The following is a 12,967-nucleotide window of genomic DNA, read 5'->3' as shown; positions in this document are numbered from 1 at the left end:
GATTCCACTGGAACCTCACCCTCATCCCTGTTTCTCTCTTGGCCTGACAACTTGGACCCTATTAAAGGGGCTTAGTTGTTGACATCTCAGAAGAACCTCCTCATAGAGCCCAAAATAAAGTGCCGTTTTTCCCCACAGCGGCTCCGCCTCCCACATCCCCCGTCGCTTCCCCATCACCCAGAATCACGACCTCAGAGGGGTCACGGCTCCTCCCCTGCTGACATACCTAAGCCGTCCTCTTGGTCCTGCCCCACAGTGTCCCTTCCAGCTCTCCTCTCGGTGCCCGCTGCCCTGAGTGCCCTCATTCAGGCTGTTGCCCGTGCCATTCCTTGCCAGGCTGTGCCCTCCCCTTGCGCGTGTCTGTGTGTGATTGCGTCCTGCCTCTGGAGCGGGCCCTGCTCTGCTCGTACCTTTGCTCGCGCTCTACCCTTTCTTGGAATGGCCCCTGCCCTTCTCTGTGTGCTGCAGTATCCCCCGTTCTTCAGGGACCAGGGCACACACCATCCCAGCCATCTAGTCTTGTCCGGTCCCCCAAACCCGATGTGATCTCTGCCTGTGATAAATCTCGACACCACTTCCCATCTGTCTTGTCGCACTCACCGTGCTGTGCTTTGCATGCTAGTCATCTGTAGGTTGATCTTGGTACACTGCAAAGGAAGGACTGTCTCTTATTCTTTGTGACCAGCAAAATATCTTGCACTGCACAGTAGGATGTGTGTTCAGCAAGTGCTCTTATAAAATCAGCGAATGCGTGGGGTGGCACTCTCCACAGGTGGAGCTGAAGGCAGGTTAAATGGAAGTGCAGCGTGCTTGGGGGACCAGAGTGTGTAGATACACTGAGGCAAGTGGAGCCTCAGGGGTCCCCACGCGACAGGGGGCCGAGGAGCTGTGATGCCCAGCACGCACTGACGAGTCATCCTGATGTTCGCGAGAGCAGGGGAGGCCGGAAGGCCCGAAGTGTGGCCTTCACACGCTAAAGCGATTTGTTCATGAAACACCAGCCTGCTCCACCAACAGCGTAGGAAGGTGCTTTGTAAACAGTACATTGATTATTAGGGATGCTGGTACACGTCCTGCTGGTGATGTGAAATGAAGGTGGCTCAGACGCTGATGAAAGCAGTGCCCGTTCGGGTGTCTGCTGAGTGACCGTCACAGTTTCTGAACCACTGAGCCCCCCACTCTTCTTACTGAGAAATTGATTTTCAGCTGACAGAGGGCCTTCTCCGTTTTGGTTTTGTGAAAGTTACAGCTTTGTGACTTGAGGACATGGGCAGTGGGGACAGATGTCAGAGCAGGTGTTGGTCACACCTCATGCAGTTCTTTGGAAGGTGGACTTCACCTGCTTGGCGCAAACTGCAGAGTAAATGCTGTTGTCGTCGTCCGAGCTCCCAGCCCACACCGGCTGCTCGGAGTTGACTAATTAATGAATACTCAGAAAGCAGTTCTCATGTTTTTGTGTTTTTTCTCGTGTTTCGGGCAAAAGAGATTTAGGTGTATTTGCTCATTTTGTATGGCTCTCGGTCTGTCCATATGCTGTTGTCACCTTTCACTTCCTGGAGGAGAGCCTTGGGCACGCTGAGCTTATTGTTCGTGGCACGGCGAGAGGGGCGTTTAAAGATACCTCAGCTCGGGCTTCCCTGGTGGCGCAGTGGTTGAGAGTCCGCCTGCCCATGCAGGGGACACGGGCTCGTGCCCCGGTCCGCGAAGATCCCACATGCCGCGGAGCGGCTGGGCCCGTGAGCCATGGCCGCTGAGCCTGCGCGTCCAGAGCCTGTGCTCTGCAGTGGGAGAGGGAGAGGCCACAGCAGTGAGAGGCCCGCGTACCACAAAAGAAAAAAAACAAACCCTCAGGTATACCTAAAAATATACCTCACTAAAACCGAAAATTTAGGGTTCGTAAAGGTTAATCCTCTAATAAACTAAGAGCGTTTCCTCTGGGTGAAAAGTTTGAGTTTGTTTTAGGGGCGTGGCGTCGTTCAGACTGGCCAGTCTCCCTGCCAGAACGCAATCAGCCGAGATAAGAAAGGCTGCGGAGGCGGAGGCGTGGTGGGAGCGCAGTGTCCCTTCCCTTCTTTTCCCAGGCTTTCTTTCCTTTTTTTTTTAATCTTTATTTTCTTGACATGTAATAAATCTGCCTGTAATGTCCGGGGTTTCACTGTTATATCATTTTCCAGCTAACTAGGAGTTACAGTTTTAGCTATCTTTTAGAATAACTTTTTTTCTTTTAAGTTGAATGCATACCATACTGTAATAATCCAAGACAGTTCAGCTGTTTTTCCTGAGTATGTTTCATATAACCCGTATATAACAATATTGCTGTGTTTATAGTCATTTTTACATTTAAGGGAACAAAATATATTTAGAATAACTTTTCATTAAACGTTTGAAGAGCATAAGAGCCGGGAAGCTCATTGACTCATTCATCGTGAAGCGTGTATCACTTACCTGCTGGTTCTGAGAGCAGGAAGCCAAGTAAAGCATGACCCCGGCCCTCAGCCTGGGGAGAAGATGCATGAAGAGGGTGAAACCAGTGACAAGCGCTAGACGAGACATGGCCTGACCCAGAGCGCAGGTCGTCCCCTTTCCTTGAAGTTCAATGGCTGGCTGAAGCCACTTTTGGGTTCCAGGTGGGACTACGTTTCTGTTTCATATGTGACTTGATTAACACTTTCCACATCTTTTAATTCATTTTTTTCAGCATAAAGTTTTCTCGGGGAACAAATTGGGGAAGAGGTAGGGAGAGCGGGGGTGGGGAGCATGTTTGCAAGGTTAAACCAGGGTGGTTAAAGAGGACGGCAGTGAAACAGTGACTTGGAGCAAAGCCTCGAAGGAAGCAGAGGAGCAGCCGGGAGAGGCTCGTGTTGAGGGGATGTGGCCGCCGTGACCCTGAGGTGGGGCGTATCTGGAGAGCGCAGGAGCCAGCAAGGCGTGAGGGCGAGGGGGTCAGGGCTGAGGCTAGAGAAGGATCCGGATGCGGGTTGGGGAGGGACTCACAGGCCCCTCCTAGAGCTCCATCCTGATGACCAGCCTCTGGCCAGTGGACGACCTGTTGAGCCGTTACAACATGTTAGGGCGCCATGTTTTTGTCCGTATTTTTACATTCATTGTTCCTGACAGTGGAAAGCGAGAGATTCCGTTTGTGGGACGATGTCTCTTCCTTGGTGTACATAGTGGGCGTGTATGTCTCTCCCTCCTGCCCTGCTCTGACACTAAGGAGATACGAGGCTAGGATTGCTGTCTTCAGTATTCTCCTGATCTCTGGTGCAGAGCAAGTAGGACAGAGATAATGCCCTTGATCTGTATATTCATACTGTCTAATCCCTTTTAATTACACTGGTAGCATAAGTCTGTCTCTTATAGTTACTTTTATCATTAACAGCACAAAAATGAATTCTTCAAAGGACCAAATGCAAGCTCTTTAGGCATATAAAGTGGATTAATGAGGGTGGCTCAGCGTTAAGGTATGCCAGGGCCGAGTCCAAATTTTATTCCGGTACAGGGATCACTTTCTATGTGGCCTCTCTGGCTCTGGAGCTAATTTGGATGCTGAGTAGCCCCACAGGTATTTATATGTAGTGTTTGGTATTTTTACTGGGTCCTATTCTTCTCCCTTGGATCACCTAAAATGGTTAAGAATTTTCTAGTGGGATTAAGGTTGTGATCTCTGGGGAGGGGTGGGCCATCTGCTCTTGGTTATTTTTGTGTTAGCCGCTTCCCCTTAAATGTATGTTCACAACTGAGCCACAGCCTTATCAGCTGGGCTTGAGGGAAGACTGGTCTAGGTGCCGCTCCTGAACTTGGTGTCTAAGCCATGGCTTCCCATAGACACTCAGGTAAAAGCTTCATATTCTTTACCTTCTAGGAAGCACAGTTTTATTTGGGCACTGAATCTTATGATTTGTCTAAATAGTAAATCATAGCTCGTCTCTATTCTGTCCTATTCTGTCCTTGCCTTCTTCGAATGCTGTTTCCAAGACAAAAGATTATTCTTATTCAAATAAAATCAGCAGTTTGAGTGCCTTATTTTTTTTTAATGTATAAACATACTACTGTATTGTACATTTTCTAGGATATCTTATGAAGCTGAAAGAGATTGTGTGAGGAAGGAGGTTTTCTTTGTTGTTTTAGGAATTTTTTTGTTATTTATAAGATACAAGTCTTCATCTTGACAGTGCTATAAATCGAATTTAAAGTGTTTAGAAAAGGTCAATCGAATATGGAGCTGGAAGGAGGAAGATTTGTAACTAAGAAAGTCCATACTGACTTAACCACATCTTCTCCTTTTCTGAGCCATGTTTTTTCCTTCCTGAATAAATTGCTATGATGCTTTTGATATGACACATAGGTTATTAATTGTTCTGATCAGAAAAAGGGGCAAAGGTTCGGAACTTCTAGACCGTCATTACCGTGAGAGTCTTCCTGACACTGAGGAAGCCCTTGGGCCATGGGCAAGACTCCCCCGGGGTAGGGACTGAAGGACCGCCAGTTTCGGCAGAAAACCTGGTTCTCTGGAGTTAGTCTGCTGCCACTCTCTCCTGCGAAGCCAGGAATGTCACTGTGGCTCTGTTGCCCTCTGCCTAAGTAACAGTCTCCGTTCTTAGCAACCAGGTACTTTGTCCCATCTCCCAGCTTTCAGATTAAGGGGCAAAGTATTATAATTATCAGCGGCAGTCTTTTGGAAAAATTGATTTTGAAAGCTTGTAACTGCTTGTCAATATATATATATATATATATATATATATATATATATATATTTGCCTGTCAATACTTAAACAGTGGAAATACTTTGAGAAATTTCTCTTTCGTTGTTTTAAAACGAATATGCTGTGATGGAATGCACTGCTTTAATGAATCAGTGTGCAATGTCTTCCCTGTTCCCAAGCGTTCAAGAGCTGTCTGTTTTTCTCCCCACCCCCCAGGAGCAATTTTACAAACATGGCACTACACGCCTGAGATTGTGGTAATCGGCCAACGTACATATTCTCTGGGTGTAGACAACAGTCAGCTGTAGCAGTTGTTCCAATGGACCTTGAACTCACGTTAACTCCCCGTTTTATTTACTAATTAAATGACAGAATAGGGAAATATATCTCAAAGGTGACATATTTATAACACACCCGACCTTGGTTTTTAAAGTGCACCAAATCCGGACATTATGCTTATAGTAAATCTGGAGGCTATAACTGTGACTAGACAAATTACTGACACCTTCCAGATGATTTTTAAAATCAGGAACTCTCATCTTGTGTTACATTAGGTTCATAGGTCCATGAAAGCAGTTGAAAAAGAAGTGCCCACAGAAAGAAGCCCCACAGTACCTTGAAATGGACTTTGTGTGGACAAAATAGAGGCTCGGATAATTGGATGGATGAGAATCCATTTTCAGGGACCATCCACATACTTGAGAGGACGTCTCAAGGACAAGAATTGATCCTTTTGTTATTGAACACTTACCATCTGCAAAGTTGTGCAGATTTCATTCCCTTACTGTTTGGCCTTTCAGGTTGAGGACGGGGTGGGTGGGAGGGCAGTGAAGTCACCCAGCATCCTCTCCAGGCAGGGATGTGACAGGAACGGGTGGGCGAGGGGAGCAGACCCGGTGGACTGGCTTCCTGAAATAACTGGAAAGTGGTAGTCAGAAGCCTTGGTCGAGGGTGAAACTGAACGTTTTGTACTTTTAATGACCACCAAACGACCGCCTGCTACTTTGCCACAACTAGAAAAGCTGAAAACACATGTGTTGGCTACCAGGTCAGAAGCCCTTTCTCTACGGTGCGAGAGGCACAACGTGCTGCACGTATTGTGTGCGACGTTCAGAAAAGCCCTGTGTCAGGACAGAGTGGCTCTGGGATAGGATCTGCCTAGGGTAAGTTCAGGGCCACGTAATGTTTCGTTTGATCATCTCTATGCAGCCCTCCTGATCCCGGGTGTCATGTAAACCGGGTTACCTGTGACCAGCAAGCCAAAGGAGAGTTGGTGGGGTTTTTCTTAAATGCAGCATACCAGCGAAGTTGCTAATAACATTGGAACTGTTACCTGGTCTGTTTGTAAGGGAAAAACCACTTTCCAATTTTCTGTGAAATTCTCTGAAAGCCTACTTTTCAGTGACTCGTGAGCCCCTCCCTGTCGCAGCTGTGCAGGTGTTTATCCCCCGCGTGGGGTGGCGCCTCCAGGTGCGCAGGCGTGACTGCTGTGCAAGCCTCCCTTTCATCAGCAAAGGCTTCGTTCCATGTGTTGAATGTTCTCATACGTGGAGTAACTAACGTCCTGGTATGTTGCACTTAGCCATTAACAGGCCAGAAATAACCTGCATTTTTTTCCCATTTGAGTTGCTGTTCATTGTTTATACTGTACATTATACCACTTAGGGAAAGCACATAGTTAGAAAAATGCTATCTAATAATACTCACTTCTTCCCTAAATATTCTTATTTTGAGCCACTTGGGCAAGAGGGGAAAAATGAAGATTAGCAAGAAATCCATGAGAGAATACATATAAAGCAGAAACAAGATTATTAAATACAAATTGGATCTTCTCTAATGAGGTTTATAGTAAAAAAAAAAAAACATGTTGCAGTGTTATATTTCTTGTATGTGTACATGATTAAATCGGAAGCCAAAACTTTTTATTGAGATACTGAGGTTTATATAGGCCCCTCTTAGAATGTTGGATGTACTTCAGGAATTTTCTGAAAGAGGAAGCTTGTTTATTAAGTGAAGAATGATGTGTCTTTTGAAGCAGGCATAGCAAGAAAATCAGGCTACCATCTTGGAATAAATCCCTAAAATTTGACACATTTCCAACTGCATTCCAACCGGCTAAGTCTTATAAAGGACTGTCAGTTAGACATCAGCACCTTAGGGTCACAGGCGCTGCCCCCTGATTTTCTAAAACAGAAATCTTTGTTATAAAATGATTAGTTAGGGGCTTCCCTGGTGGCACAGTGGTTGAGAGTCCGCCTGCCGATGCAGGGGATGCGGGTTCGTGCCCCGGTCCGGGAAGATCCCACATGCCGCGGAGCGGCTGGGCCCGTGAGCCATGGCCGCTGAGCCTGCGCGTCTGGGTCCTGTGCTCCGCAACGGGAGAGGCCACAACAGTGAGAGGCCCGCGTACCGCAAAAAAAAGAAAAAAAAAAAGATTAATCACAGAGCTTCCCTGGGGCAAACATGTCCTGGACAAAGGCAGGAAGGGAAGTAGTGTCCTACTGGTATGTATCCAGTGTTTCATCTCACGATTGATGACGCCCTTTCCCAGATAACAGCAATAGGTCAAGGCAAACAGATCTGGAAGTTTTGGAAGGTTAAAAGGTTTTGTATTTCATGTACTTAGAAATTGCTAAGGGGGTAAAAAATTATTCCCTAAGAGATACACCTCACCTAAGTCTATGCCATTCACTAAGATTAAAGAGAGCCCCAAAGAGGAGGTAAAAATGCCACCTTCATTTTTTTTTCTCTTTTCTTTTATTTCTAACAAGGGGAAAGAAAGGAAAGCGTAGAGCTTGTCTCTCCTCATGAAGTCAGCTTAACTGTGGCTCATTTGGTGCAGCCCACAAATCAGGGTATTTGCTGTCTTTTAGGAACCTGTCAGCGTTGTCATTTACAAGCCGTTTTCTTCGAGTTGTTCATCTCTTAGAGGATAAGTAGTAATGAAACATTTTGCTCTTCTGCGCATTGTCCATATTTTATGCAGACGTCTAATGTGGTAACTGTCTCATCAGCAGGAATGTATTACTCCAACTTCTTCCTAAGTACACTGTGTGAAGTTTTGAAATAGTTTTGGACCAAATAATCGTAAGGTTAGAAAACCACAAGGTAAGCTCATTCCCGTTGCCCAAAGTTCCACTTACTGGATTTATTGCAAAAAGGTACTAAAGTTCATGAATTTGACATCGACATTGTTAACATGCTTTAAGTATTTCCAGCCTGTTTACTTCTTAGGCAATAAAGCCTGCATTCCTAGAAGTGCCTATTTTATCTTGACAAATAAGTGTTCGCACACAGATGAAAGAGGCTCGAGGCAGCTGTGGAAAGCTGTTCTAAAGGGTGTGCCCTTTGAAATCTGTCACTCATCTGGATACACACTCTCTGGGTTTAAGTATACATTGGCGGGGAATAAATATGAGATGACCCTGGGCTTTTCATACTGAAGAAAGAAAAAATAATAATGCCTACAGCTAGGACTCAAAAACACCAAGTGGTGGCAACTTTCCTTAGTGGTATTCACTGAATTTCCCTTCTGCTTGGTTTTACGACCCTGCACTGTAGGTGTGATAAAGTGGTGAACAGATTCAGTGACTCCATTTTCAGCACTCTCTGGTTCTGCCATGTTCATTGCTGAGCCATGGATTAGTTCATCGTGTGGATGCCTAGAAACTCTTGGGCGAGTCGTGTTCTAGAACAATGAAAATAACCAATGAAGAACTTGGCATTGGTAAAATAATAGTTTGAAAGTATGTGGTTTTAAGGCGGGAAAGGCTTGGCGGGTAAGATCTCTCTGGTAGTATGAAACCATAGTGGTTTTCCTTCTCTCCAAAAGCTCTAAATGGAATTCACTGTGTCTTCTGGTAGTTTGTTTTTTTTGTACGACATAAGTACCTGTATTTTTACCATAAAGCTAGGATTCAGAAATACCATGAGACAGAACCATCCCTTAGGTGGGTCTCTGTATGGTACTCTAGTACAGAAATATTTAGAATCCATTTCTTCTTTGAATGACATCAAAAGAGAGTGATATTGGGGCTTCCCTGGTGGCGCAGTGGTTGGGGGTCCGCCTGCCGATGCAGGGGACACGGGTTCGTGCCCCCGTCCGGGAAGATCCCACCTGCCGTGGAGTGGCTGGGCTCGTGAGCCATGGCTGCTGAGCCTGCGCTTCCGGAGCCTGTGCTCCGCAACGGGAGAGGCCACGGCAGTGAGAGGCCCGCGTACTGCAAAAAAAAAAAAAAAAAAAAAGGGATATTAAAATGAGTTGGGTTCAGACTTACTCTAAATAGAGACTTTGGTAAGAGAGAAGGAGGGATTTTCAAATGTGGTCCAAGAAGATAGTCTCTAGCCACGCAGGAAGCCAGTGCTGTCTAATCTTACAAATTCTGACTTCCTGCCAAATGGCATTTAGGACCCACTGATAATTTAATTTCCTGGCACTTACTGTTACCGGAGATTTATTTGGTTTCTCTACACAGCTCTAAACAAGAAAGTAAACCTTCGCTGAGTGCACAGTTTCAATATGGAAGAGCTAATAAGACAAGGATTTTATGTGACATGTGAAAGGCCAACAAGAATGAATTAAGGAGAGTGATTTTCAACATTCTGTCCCTGTGACAGGCGCTCGTTCTGGTGTACACAGGGGCTAAAGACAGTTTAAAAGCTGCCTTAAGTAAACAGTTCAAGGAGATAGACCCTGGTTTCATCATGTCCCTACTTTTCCTTTCTAACCCAGTTATGTAAGGGAACACCCCGGTTTTCTTTTGGGGGAAAAGTGCCAGTAAGAACCATTCTCTAGTCTCAGTAAATCTCTGAACTGGGACATGACTGTCTCAAGCACCTGTCTTCACACAAGACTGTCACTGCTTGGCTTCAGTGGTCAGGTGTCTGGAAAGCCGATGGGCCTGGGGTGCTGCTCACCGGCCCTTGTTGGAGGCTGGTCTGAGTGCGAGTCCCCCGCCTTAGCCCAGCCCTGGCGGTGCTGACACAGGGTGTGGTTTCCTTAGCTCTCTCTGCTGTTTGGTTGCCTACGGCAACAGGATCCAAACAACTTGGACATGTGTTTGTATTAAAAAAAAACTGGGAATGGGACCCAAAGTGGGAGTCTGGGGCTGGCCAGTTAGTGGAAGAGCTGTGGTGAGTACCGGGCAACTGCTCGTTTCTTTTCCCTCGTTCTTTCTCTCTAAATTACTCCTGGGGTGTTCGCTTGCACAGTAACCACGTTTGTGGGTAGTTGGAGAAATAGTCTCTGTTTTCCTGTTTCCTGGGCAAATTAAATAATTGCTGTCTATTTCACCCGTGTAAGTTTCTTTCTCAGGGAGAGAGGAAGAAATTAGCGTCTGCTTACAGAAGTTGGGAGCTAATAGAAACTCACATTTGGTACCTCTTTGGTGGCAGGATTAACAGTGTGCTTTTTAGTGCCTGTGATTCCGGGGGCGGGGTGGGGAGGGAGTAGTTCATATGAAGGCAATGGAAGGGGTTCTTGGAATAACCATTTTCCCCCAGATTATACTTTAAAATTGCAAATGTCCTAAATCGTATAGTTCATTGACTGTATCGACCCTTAGTTGCTTAAACAAAGGGGGATTTGATTTTGGCGCATCACAAAACCGAACGTCACTGTGACAGATAGTTCATGAAACTGGCCTGTATGCGTCAAGAGTGCCTTTTCAATAAGTCCTCTCTTGCCTGATCACTTGGGCCTCAAAAGTCAGTAAACTATCTTGGAAATAATTCTTTAGGATCTTTTCAGGGATTAGAAAGTGCTCTGGCAGACTTAAAAGGGGACATTTAAAATAAATTAATAAGCATTGCTTATGTGCCTAGCGTGGTCCAGAGTCAGCAGTAAGTTTCTGTTCAGATGAACTGCATTTTGCAGGTAGGAGGACAGCTGGGCGTCCGGAGGATGCTCTCCCCGCTGAGAAAGTTGTAGGCGGGGGTTCCCGGTTGGGTCTCTAGTGAGGGCCTGGGCACCTCCCTCCCTGCCAGCTGGGCTGCCCGCCCTCAGACTCGGCCAAGAGAGCTGTGTCCTTGTGTAGGCTCGGCCTCCCCTCTCCTGCCTGCCCCGTCCCAGCCCTGCCCTCACTCACCCCACCACTTGGGGCCCCGTGCCCACCAGAACCCCTGTCCCCCTCCCCCAGTGTCCTCTGTAAGGCAGCACTGTGTTGGGATGGCCCAGCGGGACTCTCTCTCCCAGGGCCCCAGGGACTCACCGCGGGGCGCTTTCGTCGCAGGAGTCACAGTGAAAGCGCCTGTCGCCTGGGTCCCGTGGTGGCCTCCCCAGAGCCCCTCGGGCCACGCTCCAGCCTTCCCGTTGGTCATTTGTCCCACCTGCTCATCCCCCGCAGGTCCCTCCAGCTACAGGGTGGGCACCATGGCTGAGAAATTCGACTGCCACTACTGCAGGGACCCCCTGCAAGGGAAGAAGTACGTGCAGAAGGACGGCCACCACTGCTGCCTCAAGTGCTTCGACAAGTTCTGCGCCAACACGTGCGTGGAGTGCCGCAAGCCCATCGGCGCCGACTCCAAGGTAGCGGCCGCGGGGGCGGGCGGGGCTGAGGGTGGACCTAGATGAGGCACCGGCCCTTCCGCTCGGGCTCTGGTGTGAGGGACCATGTCGTCTTGACGGGACGCCCCACTCACGGCGTCCGGCCCCCTGCTTGGTTCCCAGGAGGTGCACTACAAGAACCGCTACTGGCACGACACCTGCTTCCGCTGCGCCAAGTGCCTCCGCTCCTTGGCCAATGAGACCTTCGTGGCCAAGGACAACAAGATCCTGTGCAACAAGTGCACCACTCGGGAGGACTCCCCCAAGTGCAAGGGCTGCTTCAAGCCGATCGTGGCAGGTACCGGCCGCACTCAGCCCCGGGGCAGCCAGGGAGGAGGCCCTGGGGGCAGACGTGGCGTGGGGTTGCTTGCGGTGATGGGGCTGGTGCTGCTGGGAGCCGCGGCTGGAGTTCAGCGTATATATGCACGCATATATATACACGTATATATGTGTACACATATATGCTCGCACACACGCACACACTCGGCAACTAAAGAACACTGGAGAGAACTGTCTGTGACAAGAGAAGGAAGTGAAAAGTATGTAGCGCTTTCTCACTTGGGATAGTAAGTGATCGAAGCATGCTTCTTCCTTAGGGTGTAATTCCGGGTCACGTAGTCCCCCGTTGAATCTCGGAGTCCACAAAGGCTGTGGGGGTGGGGGGGGCGGGGATTCACGCATCTGACCGTAAATCACTACAGCCGGGGTCCCCCCCCCGACGGAGTCTGGGTTGGCATGACCACAGGAGGACGTGGTAGAGAAGCCCCTGCGGGTAGGTGACTGGAAGCGTGAGGCCAAGAACTGCAGGGCCTGCATTTCCTCCCCTCTGGAGGGCCCAGGACGGCGCCAGCGGATGCAGCCCCCTGCAGAGCACTGTCAGTGGGGCTACCCCGTCTCTTCCCCCCGCAGGAGATCAGAACGTGGAGTACAAGGGCACCGTCTGGCACAAAGACTGCTTCACCTGCAGCAACTGCAAGCAAGTCATTGGGACGGGAAGCTTCTTCCCTAAAGGGGAGGACTTCTACTGCGTGACTTGCCACGAGGCCAAGTTTGCCAAGCACTGCGTGAAGTGCAACAAGGTACGTGTCAAGGGAGTTCTGCGCTGACCGTTGCTTCTAGAGGCGTTTGACAGTTTGCGGAGCACTTGCACACACACTATCCCATTCCATCCTCACGACAGCCCTGCGACGTAGGAATTATTATTCTCGTTTTACAGATGAGGAGACTGTGGTAGTAGAAAGCCGCGCCCAGGCCAAGGCAGGCTGTCCGTGGGCACACTGGCTCTGGAGGCCGGCCTCCTCCACCCAGTTGCTATGTAGTAACCTCGCACAGGGGCCTGCATTCTCTGAGCCTCAGTGTCTTCATCTGTAACTGGGGGATAATAATAGCGCCTGCCTCCCATGGCCGTTGTGGCGATTCAATGAGATATTGTAGACCAGAGCGCCCAGCACAGTGCCTGGCAGGTAGTAGGCATTCAACAAAATGGTTGTTGAATCTGAATCCGGTGCTACACTCCCTGGTCTAGGCCATCACATCTGGAGGAATCACTTACCAGGATCAGCCCTGGCATGCCGAGTGCTTTGTGTGTGTTACCTGCTCTAAGAAGCTGGCTGGGCAGCGTTTCACCGCTGTGGAGGACCAGTATTACTGCGTGGATTGCTACAAGAACTTTGTGGCCAAGAAGTGTGCTGGATGCAAGAACCCCATCACTGGTAGGCTA

At 48.5% G+C, this 12,967-nt stretch overlaps 1 protein-coding gene across 8 annotated transcripts in view; it reads left to right on the top strand.

Moving 5' to 3' along the window:
• FHL1 (four and a half LIM domains 1) overlaps positions 1-12,967 on the top strand; it is a 60,890-nt gene that overhangs the window by 45,272 nt on the left and 2,651 nt on the right. For 3 of the 8 annotated variants that reach the window (XM_081222572.1, XM_081222573.1, XM_081222570.1), the window contains 4 exons: positions 11,048-11,229; positions 11,371-11,545; positions 12,157-12,326; positions 12,773-12,959. In XM_081222572.1, coding sequence (XP_081078698.1) covers positions 11,074-11,229; positions 11,371-11,545; positions 12,157-12,326; positions 12,773-12,959 — 688 coding nt within the window. In that variant the 5' untranslated portion in view covers positions 11,048-11,073. Of the gene's footprint in view, positions 1-3,742; positions 3,834-9,778; positions 9,837-11,047; positions 11,230-11,370; positions 11,546-12,156; positions 12,327-12,772; positions 12,960-12,967 lie in introns of those variants that run through there. The other 5 variants (XM_081222577.1, XM_081222571.1, XM_081222574.1 and 2 more) reach the window with 5 other exon arrangements.

The sequence above is a fragment of the Mesoplodon bidens genome (assembly GCF_964165515.1).
Source record: "Mesoplodon bidens genome assembly, chromosome: X".
Taxonomy (NCBI): Eukaryota; Metazoa; Chordata; class Mammalia; order Artiodactyla; family Ziphiidae; genus Mesoplodon; species Mesoplodon bidens.
Note: the sequence above shows the minus strand (reverse complement) of the source record. Positions and strands in the feature narration are given on the sequence as shown.